Source organism: Symsagittifera roscoffensis, chromosome 3 (genome assembly GCF_963678635.1).
Source record: "Symsagittifera roscoffensis chromosome 3, txSymRosc1.1, whole genome shotgun sequence".
In the NCBI taxonomy this organism is placed as follows: domain Eukaryota; kingdom Metazoa; phylum Xenacoelomorpha; order Acoela; family Convolutidae; genus Symsagittifera; species Symsagittifera roscoffensis.
In genome coordinates, this window is record NC_087064.1 from 177067 (window position 1) to 201718 (window position 24652).

The window sequence follows — 24652 nt, forward strand, 5'->3', positions numbered from 1 at the left end:
GCATTTGCTGTGAACACAATTGGTTTTCTTGGCTTTTGATTAAAAACCATTTCATATGGTGACATTCCTAAAGTTGTTGTGATTTGTGAATTGTAGGATGAGGGAAAGCATTTTATGTCGGCTGACCATTCGGTGTATCGTGTATCGTTTCCATTAATGATACATCTAAGGTAATCTTGGAGTGAACGGTTGGTCCAAGGTGCATTTGTCCAAGGTGCATGAGATGTACGTGGTTTGTGTTTAATTTTAAATAGGTGACATAATGTGATGATTTCATTATTTATAAATTCTGTGCCATTATCTGTGACTAATATTTCGGGTAATTCGAATTTAGATATCAAATGTTTGTAGAGTGTCGTATATGCGTAATAAGCGTTACAATGTGGTACAGGGTTGAGTGCATCATAGTGTGTAAATGCGTCAACAATGACCATAATGTAGGAATTTCCTTCAGAGGATGGGAAAATTGGTCCATTTGTGTCAAAAGAATTTCGATGATTAAAACATAGACTTTGTCCTTTAAAATCTTTATTTTGTGTTGTCTGTTTTTGATTTGGATAAGGTTTATTTAATTGACATTTTAACTAATCGTTGCATAATACTTTAAACCAAATTGGGGCATTTGGAGAGTAGAAATTTTGTGTAAAAGTTGAATATGTTTATTCCGATCCTGAGAGTCCTTTGGTATTTTGTGTATGAGATATGTTGAATGCTATCATCATCATAGTTAAAGGGAGACAAGGGACTTTAGAATCAATTAATTGGTATTCTAAAAGATCTGTGTTTTCATTTATAGTTGTATTGTTAAATTTTCTGAAATATCGTAGGAGTGTTTTATTTCCTAAGATTGTAGTATCAGCTTTTATTGGTTTTGTTTTGAATTTGGGCCATGATTTGAGTTGTCTAATGACAGGGTCAAGGTTCTGGTATTTTTGTAATAGTTGTAGTGTAATTTTTTCTGTCGGTGGTAAAAAGATATTTTCTACTTCTAACTTTGATAGTGGAATTGTATCGAATGGGTCATGGAGATCAAAATTTGGTTTACTGTGTATTTTGGGTCATTTGTTGGTGGTCCTGATAAATTAATTTTATCAGTGTGATTTTCCTTTTCTATGCAAAGGAAAGGATCTTTTTTGTGTGGTTGTTGTTTTATTTTCTTTTGTTGAGTATTGTTTTCTATCCAATGTGAATATGGAATTGGTTTAATTGTGGATATTCCTAGTAGATCAACTTCGTAGTGCTTGTTTTGACAATCTAGAAAAAGCGGGAAATGTTGTAGATTATTTAATTGTGATTGATCGTAGTCGGTTTTTACTACTTATTCGCATTCTAGTCATGGTGATGTTTCATCTTTTGCGAGATGAAATTTGATATTTTGTGGTATTTCAACTGTAGTTTTACGTGTAAGTAGTTCTTATGGTGTGTTTCTACTTAATGTATCTGGTAATGCTAGATTTTTTCCTGCTGTCCAAACTATATGTAGGTATGGCAATTTCAATAAAATTAATTAAAATCTATAAACTCTACGGTTTGGACTTGATTTTTGTGTAAAAAGAAAAATAATTGGTTTGTGATCTGTAAATAAAACTGTTGGATGTTTCGATCCGAGTATCAGAAATTCCTATTCTGTTAGTGTATATATTATAGCTGTACATCCTCTCATGAGGATAGAGAGTCGTAGTTCGGCTTGGGTAAATGAGCGGGAATTTGCTGATATGAGGTTCATCTTATTTCATCCATCATGTGATTGTAATAATGCTGCGCCGATGCCAAAATTCAAAGCATCGCACAATGCGTAGAATGGTTGATTTGGATCTGGAATTGTGTTTGAAATTTGTTCTGTTAAAAGCTTTGAATTATTTCAAATCGTGTTTGATGTTCTGTATTCCACTCAAAATTGTTTTGTTGTCGTAGGATGTTATAGAAAGGTCTTAAGTACTTTCTTTTAATTTTAGTTGGTTGAAGTTTTTGATTTGCGTCAATGGAGTTATAGTGTTTCTTTCAATAGAATAGTCTATTGAATTCATATTGTTGGTTTCCAATAACAAATTGTGTTAGTCGTCGTGACTGTTCATCTAGTGGCCTTTGATAGTATGCACTTTCATATCAGCGGTTGTAAAAAAGCTGCTGCTCCTATGGATAATCCATAGATTAGTCTATTGAATTCATATTGTTGGTTTCCGATAACGACTTGTGTTAGTCGTCGTGACTGTTCATCTAGTGGCATTTGATTGTATGCACTATTCATATCTGCGGTTGTAAAAAAGCTGCTGCTCCTATGGTTATTCCATAGATTAGTCTATTGAATTCATATTGTTGGTTTCCGATAACGAATTGTGTTAGTCGTCGTGACTGTTCATCTAGTGGCATTTGATTGTATGCACTATTCATATCTGGTTGTTAAAATTTCTTGAATGGGTTCAAAAGGCCAATTACATTTTGATTCGTCGATAAGTGAACTGAGGTATCTAGCGTCTAGAACTATTTTGAGTGATTATCCTTTAGCTAGGATGATAACTCGGTTGATAAAGGTGTTACTTTTTGGTTGTTATTCTTTGTTTACGGGAGATATAATTTCGTATCGTTGTAAAATATCAAGTAATCGGTTTGATTTATCATGTAAGTGTATTGGTACTTTGCTTGCTCTTCGTTTTTTGAAAACTGCATCAAGTTTTAAGGGTATATATAAAGATGAATTTACTTTTCCAACATCAAATTTGGAGATTGCGTAAACTGTTGGATATTTCAGCAGTAATTTGGCTAGTTTGTCAAATTCGTTTTGTGTTATTTGAGAGTGTTGAAGGTTAAACATCGTTAAAAATCTTTGCTGTTCTTCTGTATAGTCTGATATATTGAATTTTGGTTTAAAATAAGGTGTTTTTGTGAAATAATCAAAATATCTTTTTTCGTTACTTATTATTTTATTTATTGATAATTCTTCATCAAGAATTGTTGATTGGCAAACATCTAGTAGTTGTAATATTTTATTTACTCGATATGGTACTTCGTTTGTGGGTGAAATTGTAGCGTTTGTTTCACATTATCCTAAGAGTCCTAGAGGTAATGTTATTTGATATGGGGAGTTATTGTATACGTGTAATGAGATAATGTCAGAAATTGATTTTTTCATATGTTTAATGGATGATATTGTTATCCGAAAAAATTAATGGATGGGTCTGAATTTGAGATCTGACATAAAAAGTTGTTGTTTGTTTTGGTTTTTATCTTATTGATGGACTTGTTCGCTTGAAAAGTTATATGCATTTCCTGAAAGTGGTTTCAGGTATTTGCGTTTTTGATTATAAATAGGGTAGAATTTTGAGAAAAATGGTGGTTGTTTATTTATTCTTTGAAAGAATGTTAAAGCTGTGTTTTTCAATCTTGTATACTTATCCTTTATGTGGATGTTACTATTTAAGATGTTTATTGGTGGTATATATTCAGTTATAAACGGTATGCCAATGATATTGTGTTTCATATCTGTTATGTGGCATGTTTGTTTAAATGGTTTGGTCAAAATTTTGTTTTTATCGATTGTTCTAGTAGGGATTTTACCATCCATGTTTGGATTTTACCATGATTTATTAGCGTTGATCCTTGCGCTCTCGCTAACTTACTGGCTGTTTTCATAGGTATTAAGTTTGGATGTAATGTTTTTTATCTCATTCCAAGTGGGAATTTTAACGATAATTGATTCTGCTCCTGAGTCGATTAAAAAATCTATTTCAAGATGTGGTGGTTGAAATTTTTTACTTTTTGGGCTTTCTAAGAGAAATGGGATTGTCCAAATTGTTTCTCTTGGTTGTTCTTTTTGTATGTTTTGATAAATATGATTTGTACTTGAGCATTGTACTTTGTCTTTTTCATCGGGTTTGGTTACAGTAATGAATTCATTTACTTCTTGTGTGATTGGTATATTTTTAGTAATAGGACTAGTATAATAATCATGAAGAAGTTCCAATTGATTCTCATAAATGTGTGAACTGAAGGGTTGTTCATATATGATAGTTTCATAATCATTTTCGACTGTTATCATAATTACTGTTGATTGTTCAGTTGTTTGTACTTGGTTAATTTGTGTTTGATGTTTTGGTGTGTTACTTCTATATCTATGTTGTGAATCTGGATAGCGGTTATTATTCCTATGAGGGGATTGGGAATAATTTCTTCGTCTATTGTTGTAGTTTGAGTTTCGATTTTGTGAATTTTTTCTTGATCTATTTTGGTTATTATCACTAGGTCGTTGATAATTTGATCGTTTATATGAATTATTTCTTGATCTGTTATTTTGATAATCTTTACTTCGATTATTTGAGTAACTTCTATTCCTATTGTCGGAATAATTTCTATTTCTATTGTATGATGAATTTCGTGATCTATCGTTGGAATAGTGTCTGTTCCTGTGGTTTGAATGGGAGCTGGATCAAGAAACAAATTGTGTTGTGTTTGAATTCGATCGTGAATAGTTATTTCGATTTTGATTATTTTGATTATTTGATCGAATATATCTATTTTGTGAGAAATTTCGTGAATTTCTTTGTTCTGGTGATTGAGCTATATGGTGATTGATTTCTGGAATAGTTCAAGTTGCCTGGAAGTGGTTTTCCAGAGCTATTATTACTGTGTATATTTTTGTTTGGTAGATTTTGATCTTTTTTTGATTTACCGAAAGAAAGGTTTATTTGGTTCTTTGTATTTTTGTGGTTTATTTTTATTGTCTTGCTGTTTTTGTCTACATTCGGCAATACTGTGTGCGTATTGTCGGCAACAGTTACACCCTTTTTTAAAAGATGGTTTACCTTTGAAGTTTGTGTTTCTTTCGTATATATTCAAAATTTCAGTGAATTTTTCAGATAGGTCTACATCTGAGTCTTGAATATTGTTCATATGGGTAGTATTTGTTTTGATTCTGTTAATATATTGTAGCTTTAGATTTTCTGTTTCTTCAAGTTTCATTGTAATTTCTGCCTGTTCTAGTTTATCGGCTAGTTTTCTAAAGTCTAAATCAGGCTCTCGAATTGAGGAAGGATGTGATGCTCTCTTTCTAATAGCTATTTTTCTTAGCTGGGGTGTCGGAGTCATAATTAAAATTTCCGTCATTTTCGTGTTTTTATAATCATGTGTATTGAGTGAATATGCTTTTCGAACTAGTGTTTCCATTCGTACTGCCAATTGTTTGATTGTTTCGTTTGGTAATCTGCGAATTTCATTACATAAAACTCTTTGATGTTTTTTTTTAAATTCCGTTACTTGAATTTAACTTAAAATCAAAAAAAATTGGTTTCGAATGGTGCAAGGAAAAGTTTTTCGTTGCTTGTTCACAGTAGTCATCCTGTGTTTTTATCTTCAAACATCTCATACTCTTCGAAACAAAATGCAAATGGTGTCGAAATTCTAATGTCATAGGAGTCAGTTATGCGCGATGAAAGCCCCAGCTAACAGCGTGTGAAAATTTAGAATAGCATTCAAATTGTGTAACCGTCCTCAACGCCGAGGGCTCGCTATTTGGATCTTGTGCCTCTGATGCAAATATTGGTTGCTCTTTGTGTAGCGAATGAAATTCTACATCTCATCCAGAACATGACATGACTATATGGGCGGTCCCATTTTGATGTCACACCCTCTGCTAGTCGTTTGAGGAAAAACGTGAACTCTGGTGCCAAAACGCCATCTATTGAAGTGACAAGTGGAGTGAAAGTCATGTGCTTTTCTTCACAAGCTGGTCCATGCTTATTTTTCTTCTCAATCTCTGCAGTTTTCAGTACATTCATGGGATTGCGGTTTTGGTAAGACGGAGCGTCAGTGTCTGTAACACGGATGTCGAACGACGCAGCCGACTGTCTATCCCAAACCCCACGAGCTGAAAGACCTGCATTTAGTGCCGGGGTTCCATTTTCTACATCTGGTTCTTTTACGACAGGTTCTCTTTTCACATCCTTTCACAAAATTGAAGCAAGATCGCCCACTGCGTCTCTTATTTCGTTGTGTCGTAGTGTTACCAGTCCGCCCTTCTTGCAAGAAAGTGCATGCTGTAAGTCAAAATCTTGTTGACATCCATCGCATCTCGAGAAAGAATGTTTGAGTGGTTTTCTGTACCTGGCACAGAGAGCGTCTCTGAACTCTGTGGCTGACAAATTAAAATTATCTTTCATCTTTCAGCAAGGGCAGCGAAGTTAGCCACAACGAGGAGTTGTTGTCGATTATTCTCTGGATCGCTCATTTCTGATCTGCTGGTAAAACTGCAAGCAATTCATCGAGTTTATCTTTGTCCACAGCATTTTGTTTCTCCTCGTGGTTTTTTCTTGCTGCTCTCATCTTTGTTTTGTGTAGAGTTTAGTCGAACTCATCTTGGAGAAGGATCGAATTCACGAGACAGTCGGTGGCTTCACGTAAAGTGGAAAACGCTAGTTCGGCACCTTCTATTGGATTTCGCACACCTAGTCCCCCTCTTTTGATAGGAAGTGATTACAAAACACGATCTGAGTGTGTGGCACTAGAAGTTCGTAGTAAGTTTGGCGAAAAGTTTTCCTCCAACATCTTCTCGAGAGGAGCAAACAACTGCGACGTATCTTTGACTACTCTCAGGACAAAATTCCATTCGCATTGCAGTGATCTTGTTAATCCAACTAAAGCAGCTTGAGGTTCTTTTTCTGCCAGTTTGGACAACTCGCCAAGACAATCCAACCATTCTTGGACCTTTTTTTAAATTGAAACGAGTTTTGCCTTCTTCAGAGCCAATAAATCCGCCCAAATATCTTCTACAATCAACTATTCTGATGCCGAACCTGTCAAACAATTGATGACTTTTTTCAACAAAGTTCGGGTGAACAACCAAAATAACTTTTGCTTGGCTCGGGGTAATAGTCATACTTCGGGCCGTTTTCAGTCAAAGATGACAACCATTCAACCAGGTTTTCTAGTGCGCCGAGAGCTCCCAAATCATCTGCATACCATGTATGTAAATATTTATCTCGGTCTTTGAGTGATTCAATCAATGGCATCAATGAAACACCATAGAATAACATCGCTAGTGGATCACCCTGTGTAGTGCCTTCACTACTGAAAAGAAGTTCTGTCGTTCCTGCAACAATTAGCGGTGCATACCCTCTATACGTGTTGAAAAGAAATCGTCAGCACTTTGGCCAAAGTATTCTAGCATTCCATAGAGCCGTTTTCCTGTTCAATGCATTGAAAGCATTTGACGCATCCATCAATAGAAGACCATGTCTGTCCTCTTTGGTGCTATTAAGCAACTCCTCCACTGCGTGTACAGCTCCTTCTGTTCCTGCTTTCACACCACAAGCTAGTTGTTGAGATCCACAGGTTTCTTCGAGACCTTTTTGGTCGCTTCGGCCATACATTTACACATTATTATTCGCAAAACTCACCTATGCCAAGGGTCTAACTCCGGGGCACTTGTCCAAAGCGATCAGACGACCTGACATCAATGCTCATATTTGGTTCCATGGAATAACTTCGTTAACTATCTTTGTGATCAGCGCTGCCACTTCGTTTCTCAAAGCCGAGCTGTGTCCTCCAAATCGAAGAAATGCGTCTTTCCAGTGTTCCGAATCTGTTCCTGAAGGTCCGGCTCCACCGTGCATTGACCTCGCAAACTTTTCTATATAAGAAGAAGTGATGGTTATTGTTTCTAACTAAGGCAAGCGGTCTACTTGTAATCTTGCTTCTTCTTTTGACTGTTTTGCTACGGGATGTTTTTCTTTTAGAATGTCAATGACTAATTTTCTTGTTTTTGTTGTGGAATCAATAACTTTGTCATTTGGATGGAGCAAACCTCCGCCAGATCTGCTTGTCAGCCAACTCATGGCAGACCGAACTTTCCCTTCCATCATCATTCGTGCAAAAACCACTGCGGTGTGCTCGTCTTCAGGTCTGTTTTTTTTTCATAGGTTTCCTCGGTTGTTTTTGTGAACAGTGTTTGGCTTCTTGTAGTAGAATATTGAACTTATTTTTTCCCAGTCTTCAAGTCGTCTTCCTATCAAAGCTCTCACATCACGTGTGGTTTTTATCATTGGGTCCCGCTGTAAGATTAATTGGCTGAATACAAGAAGTCGTTCTGAACACTCGTTTTGGTTCAATCGGCAGACTTCTTTCGTTAAAAGATCATTGTAATTACGGCCAATGTTTCCCCCCGGGACTAAATACGGTTTGCCTTGGATGTTCACACTCATAGTCCATCTGTTACCCCATTCAGTTTCTTGAACTTTCTAAGATAAGTCGAGGAACCCTCCAAAGGCGTCAAACAAACAGTTTGTGACGTTCTCTGTAATGGGTACAACAGGATAATGGTCTTGCTCGCTGAGGGTCATAACACGAAGCTTTTGAGTCGCCCCAGTATGTTGTTCTTCATTTTCAATTTTGTCTTCGGTTTTGTTGTATGAATCCTCTTGTTCATCGTCACTAACTCTCTGAGACGCAGAAACGGAGTCCGTGATCACTCGGAAGAAAATCCAAATGAGGACTCCGTTTCCGAGTGATCACGAAAACCAAAATGAGACGGCGGTCTTATCGCTCTGTCGCTTCTCCTCATCATTTCGTGTCGGTATTGACAAACTCCTCAAAAGTTACAATAGTTGCAATAGTTGCAATAGTTGCTATTGTTGCAATAGTTACAATAGTTGCAATTTTTGCAATAGTTACAATAGTTGCAATTTTTGCAATAGTTGCAATAGTTGCAATAGTTACAATAGTTGTCAATGTTGTTGTGGTTGTTGTTGTTTTTTTTTCCTTTTCTTTTCTTGTTTAGCAAGACACGTGCTAAATTCTTTTTCAAAATTCTTGTGAAAAGAGAACAAACTCTTTGATGCTGTTTGTTTCTTTCAGATTCAAAAAGTTTTGAAAATTCTTGATTTTATGTCTAATGGTAGAACTGAAAACAATTTTTGAGCTGCGCCATCAAGTGTTGTTTGTGTTAACGCTGTGCGTCGATGTATCCAGTTTTGGTGAAGTGGTGCGGTAATTGGTTAAGGTCCTATATTTAAAATTAAATTTGCTGTAACTGCATTTAAATAATCTTCTACAGAATATTCAGGGCCTTTGCCTGTAAATACCATCAATGGTTTATTTGATGTGATCGGAGATACATCCATCATTATGGATTCATCGTCATTTGTAATCAATCAGCGGCATTTAATATTTGTAATCATTCAGCGGCATATAAAATGGTAGCGGTATTTCATTTTGCATTTGTGTTGGTTGGTAAGAATGCATATTAGCTGAACTTTGTGATTGTGCTGGATGATAAGATTGTATGGTGATTGGACTTTGCATCTGGAACGGTTGGTAGCTTTGTATATCGTTTGGGTTTTGTGGGTGATTTTTTTTATTTTGAAATGTTTGAGTTTGTCGGGGTTTTTGTGTATGTTATTCTTGAGTATATGTTGCAAAAAAATCTGGTTGGAAGTAATCATCATCATCGGATGATAAGTTGTTTGTATAGTAGGGTGTTTGTTGTTTATTTCTATTTTGTTGGGAAAATGGGTAATTTTCACTACGATCTTGTGGGAGATAAGGGTGATCTTGGAAATTTACTGGGTTTTGTGATGTGTTTTGAAGTTTCCATTTTTGTGAAAATAAATGATTTTGTGTATTTCTGCGGTGGGGTTGGATGGTTTGTGATGGACTGACATAATTATAATTGTGATCCGCAAAATTACTTGTAAATGTTTTTTCTTGTTTTTGATGGTTTTGTCATAGGTCTATATGTTTGATAGTCCAGGTGTGAATATTTTGGAGCAACCGATGGTTTGACCGTGGATTGTAATGTTACTTGTGGTAATGTTGGATTTTTGGGTCTTGGTGTTGTGAGATTTGGATGTATTGGTGAATTGCTTTGTTGCGTAGTTGTCGCTATTGTTTCAACTATTTCTTCATTGACTACTTGTGATGCTATTTGAATATCTTGTTGTGTAAGAATTCGAGATCTATTAAGATTTTCCTGTTCTATAACAGTTGAATTTAAACTATGTTTTTGTGTACCAGGTAGGATTGAATTATAGTTTAAAGGTGTTGCATCTGTTGTAAGTGGAAATACCTTCACGTAATCTTTATGGATTGATATTGTACTAATTGCTTGACTTGAGATGTCTACTGGAAACCCTAAAAATAGTGGGTGAGACCATTCAGGGTCCCAAACATAATCTGATTGCTCTGCAATGACGGTATCATCATTGGTATTTTGAGGTCTTAAGTTTTTTCTTGCTTGTGCAATTAAATCAATTTTATGTGTGAAATAATCAATTATAAACCCTGCTAAAAATTTTTGTAAATCATGTTTAGCTTTTTGTGAGACGTCGTTACTGGTAAGATTTTCACGGATTGTGTTTAAAAATGCTGAAAATGCGGCAATTTTCTTTCTCACTTTTGTGTGTTTTGATGATTCGAGTGGTGATGTAGTTTGTGTTTCTGTTGTTTCTAGTATAGATAAATATCTATATATCATTGCAAAAACTTCGTTGGTGAATATTGAGTTCACTCTTTGTGAATTTTGGTGTTGTTTGTTTTTAATGTATTCTGTGAATACTTTTGAAAATTCTATATCAATTTCATCTGTTTGGATAACATATTTACCATGAAATTTTCTTGGTGTACTGAGTTCTATGGCGTAAACTCCATATTGTTGTGTTAGGTTACATATTCTTTTTGAATAATGATCGACAGTTTGTCTTTTGATTTTTATTTCGTGCAATTCTGCTTTACATTGGCTGATTCCGTGTTTTAATAAGTTTGCGATTAGATTATTACAAAATTGTGTTTGTCCTCTATCATCAGTGAGTAAAGTAATGATAAATGGAAAAACGGAGTATTCGTCTGGACTTTCATCGCTCTGAGTGTGGCTCATGTTTCGTTTTATAGCTGTTAGTACGTAATGTTCAATATGTCTGATTGGTTGATTCCAATTGTACTGGTTTAAATTGTAAATTTTTTTTATTTGTCTTTTTCCTTGCTTTGATGAGTATGATGTGGCTTCTGAGTCAGAAAAAATTAATTGGTCATGGATTGGGTAATTTCTATTTACTGTTTCTTTCAGTTTATAGAGTGCGTTTAAATTACTGACTTCTGATTCGGAGACTGCGTTTTTTTTCTTTGAAAATTTTCTTCGTGTAATCTGTTTTTGCTTACTTATAATTTTTTTTGTTGTTTGTCGTTTTGTTCGAATGTATCGAACTGTTTGTGTGTGGGGTAATTACGAGATCATATTTCTGATTGTTTATTTCACTGTTGTGTATTACGATTGTTTCTTTTTTGCCTAAAATTTTTTGTGACATAAGGCTTAGGATGAAAGGATGCAAGGATTTTATTAGTGATTTTAATATCCTAGACTGTTAGTCCTTACGATTTTTTGGTTAGCCTAACTTGGGTCTTTTATGTAGGGTTGGAGAGAAAAGTAAATATCGATTCCTAAGAATGATTGTTACTTTCTCGTGACTATTCTAAGTTAAGGTGTTATATTACTTAATCTTACTTAGGGGTAATGATTGTGAACAAGGTTTGGATAATAGTAAATTGATCCACAAGGTTCAATTATAATTAGAACGCGAGTAGTTCGTTAGATACTATTTTAAACTTACTAAGTTTAAATTTTTTCCTGGGTCATTTAAGAGGAGGGGTCAAGTGAAGGATGAATAACTGAAGTTCTTCACTGTTTAGCCTAATTAGAATGGTTAGAGTGATTGAAAAATTTCTATTAGTCCTGGGTCTTTTGATAGGGTTGGGTAGTGAACCGAAGTTTGAGGTCGTTAGACACTTGTTAAGTGGGCAGGGGATAACAAAATTGTTCTATTTGATCCAAGGATAAGCCTTGATGATCAGAATAATAAATGGTATTACAAAATGTATGAATTTAGAAATGTAATTGAGATCCAAGGGAAGCCTTGGTGATCTAGTTTTAAGTTTAAATAAAGTTATGTTAAGTAAGGCTAAAGTTTAGGATAAGCGTTTTAAAATAATTTAAAGTTTATTTGATAAAAAGTTTTAGTGTGTTTTATGATATTAGTGGGCTTTTGATTGCTGTTATGTTTAGGTGATGAAGCTGGAGACGACAAAATGATTTATGTCTACTAATAATTTATAATCATTTGTACTAATTTTCATTTTTATTTTCAATAAATATATTTTTCAGATATCTTTTTTGAATAGACTGCAGATTTGAGGAAAACGATTTGAGATGTTTTTATCAATCGTTATTGTACAATAATAAGTGTGTTTAGCGCCTGAAATAATCATTGAAGATTTTCTTCAAGGATTTTATGTTTGCAAATGAAAATCTAAATTCATTGCTAGTAAGATTCTAAATATAAATGTTTGTGTTGGCTTTTGTCGTACGACCATGAAACTAAATGGTAAGTTTCTATGTAGTCGTAGATCGTCTCTTGTCCGATGTCATCTTCCAATACCGGGTAATTCTAGTATTGTACGGAATAGCGGCTCTGATCTTTTGAGTCGTAGAGACATTTCAATTAAACTAATATTTTGAAAATGTTTTGTCTAAATCTAATCTAGTTAGTGCTAAGCTATCTATTTAAGTCTAATTCGAGACTTATGGTCGCGCCAGATGAGTTATGTCCGATTGGTTAACTCATAGAGTAATTTAGGAAAGGGTACACCGTCTGCTCGTCACGCTATCTTATTTTGGGCCGGATAGATTCGTGCAACTTCTTAGTCTAATACCGATCCTAATCCTACTCTTATATCTACTAGTCTCAGGGTGTTTAACTAGTCTCTGCTAGGCTCAATAGATCTAGAGTATACTGGCTTATTGCGATTGCTAAAGTTCTCTTGGGGAGGTAACTAATTTCTAAGTTGAATTCAAATCTCTCTGGTGTTGAAACTACAAGTAATTTCAGCACTTACAAATAAGTGGTTTGTTAGTTAGATGGATCATGATTGGTTAATTTTAAATATTTTATAGTGGTAAAATATCCAATTTATAACCAATAATAAAATATAGTTTAGATCAGGTTCCAGATGTCAGCGACAATGTTTCCAAAATATAATGTTTCCAAAGTATTCCGTCTTTTAGAACTTTCCTAGTTGGGGTCATCAAATGTCAAATTGAAATGAGTGGTGTGCATTGCGTTGAATAACGGTCAACTATATGAAATGCTCCATTCAAATTGGTCGTCCATCGTTTGATCACAATTAAGCACTTTCATTGTTCAGTGGTATGAATTTGGCCCAACATCTACAGACAACTATGAGCTCTAGTAGCAGAAAAGGAGACCCAATTAGACGCATTAATCTTTATCAAATGGGCAATCACTTTCTCATTAATTGGGCCGGGCTAACCAAATAACTGTGCTTATTTCGATCACGTTTTGAAGATTAAATTTAGCCTCTGCGTCTAACTGACAGAAAGAACATCCAAAAGTAGTTCATTGGGTTTTGATGGTTAAGAATTGAAAATCACATCAAATTTGTCACCTTCAAACGTAATACATATATCAAGCAAAGCTTTATTGAAAGTCATCAATGGCATAAAAGCTGATTCCGTTGAACTAGAACCCAAAATTCATTTCGTCTTACTTTACACCACGCTTCCTGTCTAGCTATTGTGTTGGTCACCTCTTCAAAAAGATTTAGCTATCAGTTCTGCAGTAAGCATGGCAATTACATAATATCCTATTGCGTAACATTACAGGAGCTCCACACTTATTTCACCGGATGAGCAGCAGTTTTGCCGGACGAGATCAGCTGCAGTGCGCCCACAGTCTTCACATGCGAAGGAGTCCATGTCGTTTATACTCGTGGAACCCGACGAGGAACAAGAGCCGAGAAAAGAGAGACCCACTTTAAGGGAGGGCGAGGATCCGAATGATCATCTGATCCCCAGGGGCTCCGACACTGACTCTGGTAGGGGATCTCTCGGTCGAACAGGATCCAACACGTCACAGAGCTCGGCAGTTCTCAGCGTTTTTAGAGGTTAGAACAGATTTGAACAGCAACGAATTGAAACTTTCCTTATGGCTGAACACTCTGACTCAAAACTCATAAAATGTCATTATATGAGTAAAGTTTTGTCGGAAAAAAGATCCTTTGTCCTCTAAATCTTTTTATATTTTTTTTAAAAATCGAAATCTACTTTATTTGCTAAAACTTTACAAACGATTCAAACTCTCCTCAAGAATTCCAACCCCTCAAGAATTTGTCCCTCTCACCACCACAAAATCTTCCTTCTTTTTGGTGATTTGGGAGGGCCCAGTAGGTTTCGCACCACGTGACAGTCCTAGTTATGTGACTGGTTCTTCTAATCAATCATTTCTTCGTATAAGTGTTGCTAAGGAGTTTTTAAAGACAAAGTTGGAGTAGTTTTGCAGCTGGCTTCATCTACGGCGACGAGAACAAGAGTGAGAGTGGCACTAAGTCAGTGCGGAGTACAGACGAGCCATCTCTGCCGGAGAGCTACAACAGACTGGGCAAACTGGCAGAGGAGAGGAAACACACTATCCTGCACGACGAGAGTATCCCCGAGTTCCTACCGGGCGGGGAGGAGGAACAAGACCACGAAAACATCTCCGAGTCCAGCAGCAGTGAGTTCACTACATTCATACCTCATGTCATTTGGACCAGAGAGCAACTTAAAACGCTCATGTGCTATTAATCACCGGCTGGGTTCTGAATATTCTTAAGTGCATGACTAGGAACGGGTCTGACCTAGACAGAGAACTTGAAATATCGGGCGAGCGAACTTTTGACAAGTGACATTTGATGATTTTGTTTCAGGTTTGACAGCAGGTTTGAAAAGACAGAACTCGTCACTTGAAGAGGACGAAGACAACGACCGAGCGTCCACCATTCGCGACTCGGACTCGAACGGAGGGAGTGAGCCGAGCACTGGGGAGAACACACCCGAGACACCCCGACGCCCAGTGGTTGGGAGGAAGGGGAGGAACTCGTGTGGTGCTGTGGGGTCGGCAAGTGGCAGGTTGGGAGTCCCCCCTGGGGCTGAGCGGGGCAGGAAGTCAAGTGCTCTCTACAGACGACCGACTCTGATGGTGAAACAGACGCTGTGGATCGAGAGCGAAGTGGTTGGAAACATTTAAATCAGTAGCATTTTAAGAAGAAAAGTGTTTCCGAAATGTTTCCAAAATGGATAGTCGATTGCTGTGCTAGTAGCACAGAATTTTCCGACCACAATTGTACAAAATGATTATTTACGGTACTTGACTTTGCGTGGAAAAAAAAGAAAAAACTAAAACTCCCGAAGACAAATTCGCTCTCCATTTTCAATGGTCGGAACAACCAACAAGCGTAGCCGATTGTTGTAAAGTTAGCACAGAATGTTCCGATAACTGTCGTCATAGAAAGATAAGGTTAAAAAAGCGAAGAGAAAGTCATTTGAAAATTGAATTGCCCATTCTAGTTTGAATTATTAGTTGATAAACAACCACTTTATCGGAAATATGGGAAGCAGAATGAATTATTTGTTTAAATTAAGACACAAATCTCCATCTTCTGCTCCTCTTGGATTTTAAGTAGGAATAGCAGCAAAATTGAAACAGTTTTTCTCACAATTGGGACACTTTTCTGGCAACTTTACTTGTACTTCTATGAGGTCCCTGATTTTGGGAGCAGAAAAGAACAATGGCTAACAATGTAACAACGTGCAGGTCATCCTTTTTCCAGTGTTAGCAGTGTGGTTGATTATCTGACCCTTAATGAAAGTTCAGTTGTAATGAATCGATGAAGAGGAGGAGCTGCGAGAGGTGATTGATCAAAACAGGCGAATGAAGACACCAAAGCAACCAGCTTGTTAAAGTTCACAGAGTTTCCTATTATCAATTACGCGTCGAATCTTGATCTTTTTAAAAGTAAACTTATGCAGGTATTTTTGAGACAAAAAATAGAAAATTGAGATGACAGTTTTGTTGGCTGACAAAAACAACTAAGATTTGAAGTTTTGCTGAGTTTAGGTGAAAAAATCAGGCGTTGTGACTCATCTGAAATCAGATGAAATAAAACTGAATGAAGCACTTTACGAGATCTTCATGACTGAGAACTCGTACTGGAAACATCTGGGAGTTGCAATCGAAGTGTTCTTGAACACGTTGGAGAAAATGTGTGAGACGATCAAAAACGGAATCTGTACAAAGTACGAGTTGCAGAAATTGTTTTCAAATATGAGACAACTGATGGACTTGTCGGACAAACTGCTATCTCGTATACACGAAACACAAGGAGAACAAATTACTATGCAGAACTTCATGCCAGATTTGACGCAATTTTTGACCGAGTATTTCCCAGTACCCTACAGGGCGTATGCTTCGAAGAGGGCGGAACAGGAGAAGACGCTGAAGAAACTTATGAACAACAAGGCTTTTGTAGACGCAACCTACGCCATGCAGTGTGACCCAAGATGTCAAGGTCAGGACTTGAAGTCATACCTCTGCGGTCCCATTCAGAAGGTCACTCGATTCCACATTCTCATAGAGAAGGTGCTCACCTACAGCACTCGTCTGGTAGAAACACAAACAAACAGCCAACAGTCGCTGGAAATGAGGAAAAAGGTTGGCCTAACCCTGGTCTAACCCTAAGATATCAACTACTAATGAGTCCTCTTGTTTCGAATAGTTACATTGTAACGCAAACCATTTGATATACATTCTAATGTAGATGTAGATGTGAGTTCATATTAAGGAGCAGGGGTGGATTACCACTGGTTCCTTCATGGATTCCACCTCTTCGGGGTCTCCCTTTTTTCCTTCAGGGATGTCTTCAGGGTTTCCTTTCTTAGGTACTGTTTTGGGATCTTTTCAACTATTTCCCCTTTTCGCAAAAGGGAGAGGGCAGATTCGTTAATAGGTAAAAAAACTCGCATTAGCTTAACCGTTGATGTATTCTTCATAGGGGTGACAATTCGTTACTAGGTACGAATGTACCAAAGGGGAAATAGTTGAAGGGGTTTGTTTTTATACATGCTAATTTTGAGAGGATTCCGCGCAAAATATTACGCCATTTTTTTGGTCAGCGAAAAGTGACTAAACTCGTCATGTGTTCTTCAAAAGTTTGCTTGCGGCGCAGAAAACTTGGCAAAATAAAGTCTTTGGGAGAGCTTTGAAAATCAATTTAGTCAACCTATAAAATCCTCGGGAAACGGTGGCTGTTTGAATTTGAACAAGAATGTTATTTAAATACCTCGAATAACAAAAAAAAAACATTTTCTAACAAAAATCAAAAATTGAGCACTAACTAATTAGTGATGGTTATCGTTTTGTCATAATTTATATGCTAATTGTAATAGAAAAATAAGTCAATTGATTTCCTCTAAAATACTTGAACATTGCAGTACAAATCAATCATGGTCAACTCGGAGGAGGCCCTGTGTGCGGCCAAGAAACTGGCCTTCGACTGCAATAACGTGGACACCAAAATGCGACAGATCGAGAAGGTGATTGAGATCCAGCAGAAACTGGACGTGCCTTCCTCGGGCGGTGGAAGAAGCAGAAAAGATGCTGCGGAGCCCAGACTTAAACTGATGCAGAACCAGGAGACGGCCAAGAACTGTTTCCTGATGAAGGAGGGCGAACTGACGCAGATCACGGGAAAGGGAATAGTGGCAGGTAAGTTAGATTGAACTTTCTCAGCCAATCTTGTAAAAGTGGACCCAATCGTTAACGAGTTAACGGCAGCAGATTTCTTTAAGCTCAGAAGTGAATAAATTTTACATGACTCTAGACTGTATCTGATTTTCAAATACAAAACAGGTAAATTAAAAACAACTATCTTTGAGAACTTTCAAGTAAAGCTGAATTTTCAAGACTAACAAATAGCAGTTTAATTGCAAAAGACGAGTCAAGTCGACTCACTACCAAAAGCGTCTTGTGGTGGATGTGATGTGATGTACAGGACTCATCTGGTTGCGAGTTTCAGTGATTCGGCTAAACTTGTGACCCGGTCTGGAACCCAGTCTAACCAGCTAAAGCAACAACAGCCAACCCCTCTTTGAACTGTTTTGAGATATCCATTTTTGGCTGACGGACCCCTAAATTTTTCTGAAGGCGCCTTTGGCGGAAATTGAGGGGGAGCGCGCACCAAAAAAACGCAATTTTTTTATTAAAATTTTTTAAAAAGTGCCTAAAAACGTCTTTTTTTGGCCTTTTATTGAAAATTTCCCTGCGGCGCAGAAACTTTGGTCTAATTATGGTCTTTATAGGGGTTTGGGAGAGCTCAGGAATCAATTTAGTCGACCTAAAAAAAAGGTACACAAAGTTTTCGAAAATCCAACCGCCCCCCCCCCCCCCCTCGAGAAAATCCTAGATCCGCCCCTGTTTATCAGTGTAAATTATTCAGAACTAACCAATCATCATCCATTACTAAAAAGTATGAAAAATTGTAAAGCTGAAATTATTCATAGTTTCAGCCAGAGAAAATATAAAACAACTTTGAACTCAATTGCCTCTTTCTCTACTCTAACCTCGCAAGAAGACCAGTATAAAATAGATCTATTGAGACTAAGAAATACAAGAGTAAGATTAGGATCGGAATCAGACAATGAAACTGCACGACTCTATCCGGCCGCTGTACTTTATCAAAAATTACTCTATGAGAAGGCCACCTGGACCTAAACTCACATCACTGGATCTACAGATCCGTTGTCAGGCATATTTGAGCGGAGAATTTATTACTTGTTTTATCTATATTAAACGATAACAAAGTATCTCTATCAGTGTTAACAAAATTCGTGAAGGCAGGCAGCTTATCATTAGAGTTAGGCCACTGCAGTACGGTGGTGCTATATGTCCACATAAGTATATTATTCACTTTAACTGAGAGCGCCGGCACGTTTTCATTTTACACTCTAGTTGCAAGAAGAAGAGCTCGAAGTTCTTACATATCTATAGATGACGCTTTCAATGGCTTAGCACGCACCGTACCAAAGTCAAAACATATATGAGCTTTGTATCAGCTTGTGAGTCGCGAACACAGAAATCCGGCGGCGCAGAAAGCTTCTGCGGATATCACCGAAATTTTCGACCGCTTATTCTTCCATTTTCTTCCAGTAAAAGACAAGCCGTAAGAATGTAAAAGACCTAATTCAAAAGTCTTCAGTAAAAGACTAACCGTAACCGTGGACTACTAATCCATTAGGGTCAAACACCGAGACCGAGGACGCAAAACACAAAACTAACCGTTGAGTTACGGCCTTATAGAGAGGGCAATCAACCCCCCGGCTCATAACCAATATGTCATTCACATGATCCCAATTAAGAGGTAAAACGCGAAACAATTGTTAATCTTTGGTATCTCATTGACTTCAGGGTTCTTTACTACTGGCACTTGTTCAACAATACTGACAATTTAAGCAAACAGAAAATCACTTAGTTTGAGCCTTTTGGTCAAGTTGCTCCTAATTGCAAGCGCACCTAATGCCTTTGCACGAATCCAACTAGTCCCCGACAAAAAGTTTTCCGGTAATCACTGATGCTGCAACAAGGTATGCGGAAGGTTATTATTTGCTAAGTGAAATTCGCACTTGTCCGCAAGTCAGCGGTGCCGACTGCACTGATTGACTACTACATCAGAAAATACACCGACAAAATCACCGATACGATGCTAGATCAAATTTCTTACAAATTTGATTGTGAATTTTTGAACTCCAAGAACATACGGAAAAATTCTGAGGCTAATAAATTCAATTTGACTCATCTAGTAACACCTAACCGGACCAGCCAAAATAACAGTGAAATAATATAATCGATGACCTTGGGTGTGAAACGGGGCTTACAACTTTATTCACAAAAAGGGGAAGAATTCAAGCAAGTCTGGCGAATTCCAACAACACAAACGCTGAAATCCCTAAGGCTGAGAAAAAATTCAATTTAATCTGCCTGATACTAAACCGTCACGGCACTTAACTTGCGCTGAGTTCTGGAGAGACTTTTTGGAAAATTTTGCGGAGAAAATTTTAGAAAACTTGGTCACTGGGTTCGAGTCACACACATGTTCAAAAATTATTTCTTGTACCTGTTGTCTCTGTTCCAATTATACGGGTTTTCAATTCCCAAAACTTGTATCGAAAATCTTTTTTACCGAGAAAAAAGCGAGTACACTTTGTCGAATTGACAATTGCACGTATATCAATGAACTCAACAGACCGAAAGTATTGAGAAGAAGTAGCTACTTTGGTTTAACCAAACAAGTCTCGAGTGTTCAGTATCAAGAAAATGCTAGAGCTCCTAAATTGCTTGGCGTCGGAAGTCAGAATTACACATCGTATGTACAGCTTCGAAAATTGTTCCGTTTTACATGTTATGAGGTTAGGCAAACACCGGGAATTTTGTAAACACCGGGAGGCTCATCGCCAAGTTGCACTCAACAGATTTCGACCATTTCAATCAATTACACCATCTGACAATTTCGAGCATCTCAGAATTAGTTCAGCTGCACACTCGACCAACTGGACGCTCGGCTAATACTTTCACTTCCTAAGACTTTCGGCCGACTAGGTAATCTGTCATCTAGACACTCGGCCAGTTCTTTCACTCCCCTTCTCGACCCAAATTCAAAATGTTTCGATTGTCTCGACCAACATTTTGAAAGCATTTTATTTGTTTGACACCGTATAGATTTATTTTGACTTTCGCAACCAACAATGGGTATGTTTTTACTGTCTCGACAAACAAAAAACGTTCTCGCTTTTTTGTCGGCTCTGGTGGCTCCAAAGAACTGTTCAAAAATCTTTTTAGTATCTCAGTGAAAATACAATTGAATTGATCTTTTCTTTCAAGTTATCGTCCCCTGAAAAATAAATTTTTTGTTATAGTAGTTCAATTTTTTCTCTTTTTTTTGATAAAAATTTTGTAACAGTCGATTTGTGGAATCGGCACTAAAACTTTCAAAAAAATATGCTCGACCTATGTTTCGATGGTGCTCGACGTATGTTTCGACTGAGCACGACCCATATTTTGACTATACTCGATCTAACTTCCGACAGTGCTTGATCTATGCTTCGACGGTGCTCGACGTTTGCTTCGACTTTCTTGATCGAAATTGATCATTTTTCGACTGTGCTCGACATGTGTTTAATTTTTCTCGACTTTCTCCTGAAAAATGCAAAGTTCCTCCATCAAAAGCTATTTTTTTTAGTTGAAATTTTCATTTCCAGTTTTTTTAACGAATCTTGAATGAAACTGTTGATGTGAATGCTGATAATAGAAAAAGTTTTGGTAGAACTTACTTTTTCTTGCCGCAGGAATCCTCAGATTTCCAAAACCTAAAGGATTCACTCTGAAACTTTTTTACCGAAATGGGGTACGTTTTGACTTTGTGCTCGCCTGTAAATAATTTCTGTACCGCGGAATTTCAGTCGCTAAACTGCAATTGATCGACTTTCAAAGTCGAAACATGAATCGACCACTTTGACCCAGGCTTACCTGCGAGATCAATTCGGGTTTTTTTCTTAGTTTCTTCCTACATGGGTGATTTTGGCCTTATACTTTAAACGGGCGCAAATCGGATTTTAGCGTATTGATAACATTTTACATGGGAAATCTATTCTTAACGGGTGATGACTGCCGGTTCTATTTTGAACTTCGTGATTGGTGTTGCTGATAGAATTAACTGTACATGATGTACGATTCCGCGGTAAATTCATTAATCCCGCTACCTGCATTATTTTGAATTCCGTTCAACGAAGGTTAGAAGTTTCTCCAGTTCTTTTCGCGAGAATGTTAAATTGTGGCCCAGTTTGTACGAACTACTATTCCAAGAGTCTGAATTTCTGTAGAAAAAAGTCACACCGAGTTTGAACTTTGCACTACTTTCTTTAAAGATCGGATCACAAATTAGTTAAAGCCACAAATTATATTTTATAATTATACAGTAGCGTTTGCAGCACCACTAAACCTGAACTCGATTCCGGAGTCCGAAATCCGGAAATTTAAATTTCCGGTAAAAAAATGCAGTAGAGTCCGTTAAAGTAGAATCCGGTTCATTATGATGTGAAATGCTCAAAGAATAATGGAACTTACTGGTAGATTCTTGAGTGTTTAAAATGAAGCAGACTTGAATTAGCAAAAGAAGAAAAATGATTGGATCAGACTAGACCCAGTGAACTGTGTTGTTTTGGTTTCAGTGACGAAGACGAATAAGATCTACTGCTTCCGATTCAACGAGTACGCGATCATCTCGGTGCCGACTGACAAAAACAGTCGCTTCATTGTCAAGTACGTGGTGACAGAAATGGAGGCGAGGCACGGGGCAGAGTTCATGAAGGAGAGCTTCACCCAGACACTGGGCAACCAGCCGCCCACCTTCTGGCACAAATGTATCCAGCTGGTGTGCCGCAAGTCGTGTGAGGCGAAGGAGGTGACAGAAGATGTGAACATATCCGAAAGACTAAGGTAACAAGCATTCCGAGTATAGTAAAAAGAAATATATATATTTTGTTCGAAATATTCATTTCTGCGAGAAGGGAGGAGAGAGCAAAACGTAGCCTAGAAGAACTATTACTGGCGTGGGTAAACTAAAGCCTAATGCAATTTATTAAACTTAAAAAAATACCATTAGAAATTTTCCTTCTTTTAGGTTTTGTGCTGGAAAAAAAACTAGAGGAAACCTTGCTGTTTCAAGCCAAAGGTTGATTTTATATAGCTCAAAATATGCTCTACGCTCAACCAGTTTTTCTCGAAATCGAGAAATTGTTGAATTTTAAATAATGTGGCTCAACAGAATGAAACAAAGATAGCCGGTTGGTTGCTGTGCAAGAAGCACGGTGTTTCGACCATAATCTTAATACTTAAAACTTATAACTTAATACTTTATACTTAATACTTAAAACTAAAATAATCTTAAATCTTAAAACTTTTAAAAATTTATTTCATTTTTTTTCCAAAGTAGTGTCATTTTTTAAAGGTGTTGTGATGAGATAATTAAGCAAACGCGCATCGCGTTAGTGAAATAGGCACAATGAATGTCATTGTGATCAAAAACTAGAACAAAAAACAGCTAACTTTTGCAGAATAGTTTTTGATTTAATAAAAGATAACTCGCTGAGGAAGCGTTGAACAAACTTAACAACAATTTTTCTTGAAATATTTTAAAATTGTTTTATTCAGGACCTACACAGTGGACGTTGACTTAAATTAAAAATCGTACAAATTGGAACCTGGTCTAAACTACATTTTATTATTTATAAATTAGATATTTTACCACTGTAAAGTATTTAATATTAACCAATCACAGCCCATCTAACTAACAACCCACTTATTTTTAAGTGCTGAAATTACTTGTAATTTCAGCACCAGAGAGATTTGAATTTAACTTAGAAAATAGTTGCCTCTCCCGAGTACTTCAGCAGCCGCAACGATACCAGTGTACTCTAGATCTATTGAGCCTAGCAGAGACTAGTTAAACACCCTGAGACTAGTAGTTATAAGAGTAAGATTAGGATCGGTATTAGACTAAGAAGTTGCACGAATCTATCCGGCCGAAAATAAGATAGCGTGACGAGCAGACGGTGTACCCTATCCGAAATAACTCTATGAGATAGACCTCCATACCTAACTCATCTGGTGCGACCAGTGAGGCGACGTTGGATTTAAAAAATTGCTCAAATCATTTACCGCACCCCGAGCTAACGATTTCATCATCCGCCCTAACCACGATCAATTTTTAGACGACGACCGTTTTGCTAACCCACAACTAACCGAAAAGTTTTTCATCAAAACACCATATCTATTCACAATTAACATTTTTGATAAAAAGAACGACCACATCCTCTCTGAAACTCTCATCGACACACAAGCATACCAAAGTTTTCAAGATAAATTTCATTTATTTACACTAACCTTCCACTTCCTTACACCACAGGAACGTGATTTGCACTGCTCCCACGATATTATGTTACGCACTAAACAGACACACACATATGCATACTATCGTTTCATACAAAATCACTTGGACTTACACACACCCTCAAGACAACCACACCACCGTTTTCAATTTATTAACTCAAGGTACATATCACCATTTTTTCTTAATTTTGTTTATTGTATCAAAAATACTAACCTCCACGGCATCCTCCGTAACTACGACCCCGTTCACCAAATATATATATTTTGCCCCATCACGAAGACCTTCCAGGACGAAGAATCCAGACCCTTCCTCATCCCGCATGAATTCCTACAACCAATCGAAATTCCCATTCTAGAGTTCATCCATAACACCAAATATAATCATAAAATTTATAATCTAATACAACACACACCTCATGAATTCGCAGTAGGCACCGAGGAACTAAATATCATCGAAGCACTTGATTTGCTTTGGCCAATGCTACAAACTAAAAACATCATCCGCATATTAGCTAAATTATTAACATCATCTGAATTAATCCAAGAACTCTTCCCACACGGCTTTTTCCCCGAAGATTAAGGTAAGTATAAATAAATTACCTTCAATAATAAATACAAAATCTACTAACCATTCTTTATAATGTTAAATTTCTTTTTCTAGTCTTCTCATCACCATCATCTACAAAAAATAAGAAAATAAAAATATAAACTTGTTACATTAGACTACAATTCATATAAAACTCATTTGCTAAAACAATGTTAAGAAACTAAAACTTTACGCACTATATAATGTCGTAAAATTCATACTAAATGTAGTAAATCAATTTATAAATTCTTCC

At 36.9% G+C, this 24652-nt stretch overlaps 1 protein-coding gene across 2 annotated transcripts in view; it reads left to right on the forward strand.

Moving 5' to 3' along the window:
- The window catches only part of LOC134842353 (uncharacterized), a 59322-nt gene that overhangs the window by 31411 nt on the left and 3259 nt on the right, over positions 1 to 24652 (forward strand). For both annotated transcript variants that reach the window (XM_063858642.1, XM_063858643.1), the window contains 6 exons: positions 13661 to 13941; positions 14337 to 14549; positions 14743 to 15047; positions 15933 to 16526; positions 17306 to 17579; positions 22094 to 22361. In XM_063858642.1, the coding sequence (XP_063714712.1) occupies positions 13661 to 13941; positions 14337 to 14549; positions 14743 to 15047; positions 15933 to 16526; positions 17306 to 17579; positions 22094 to 22361 (1935 nt within the window). The remainder of the gene's footprint in view (positions 1 to 13660; positions 13942 to 14336; positions 14550 to 14742; positions 15048 to 15932; positions 16527 to 17305; positions 17580 to 22093; positions 22362 to 24652) is intronic.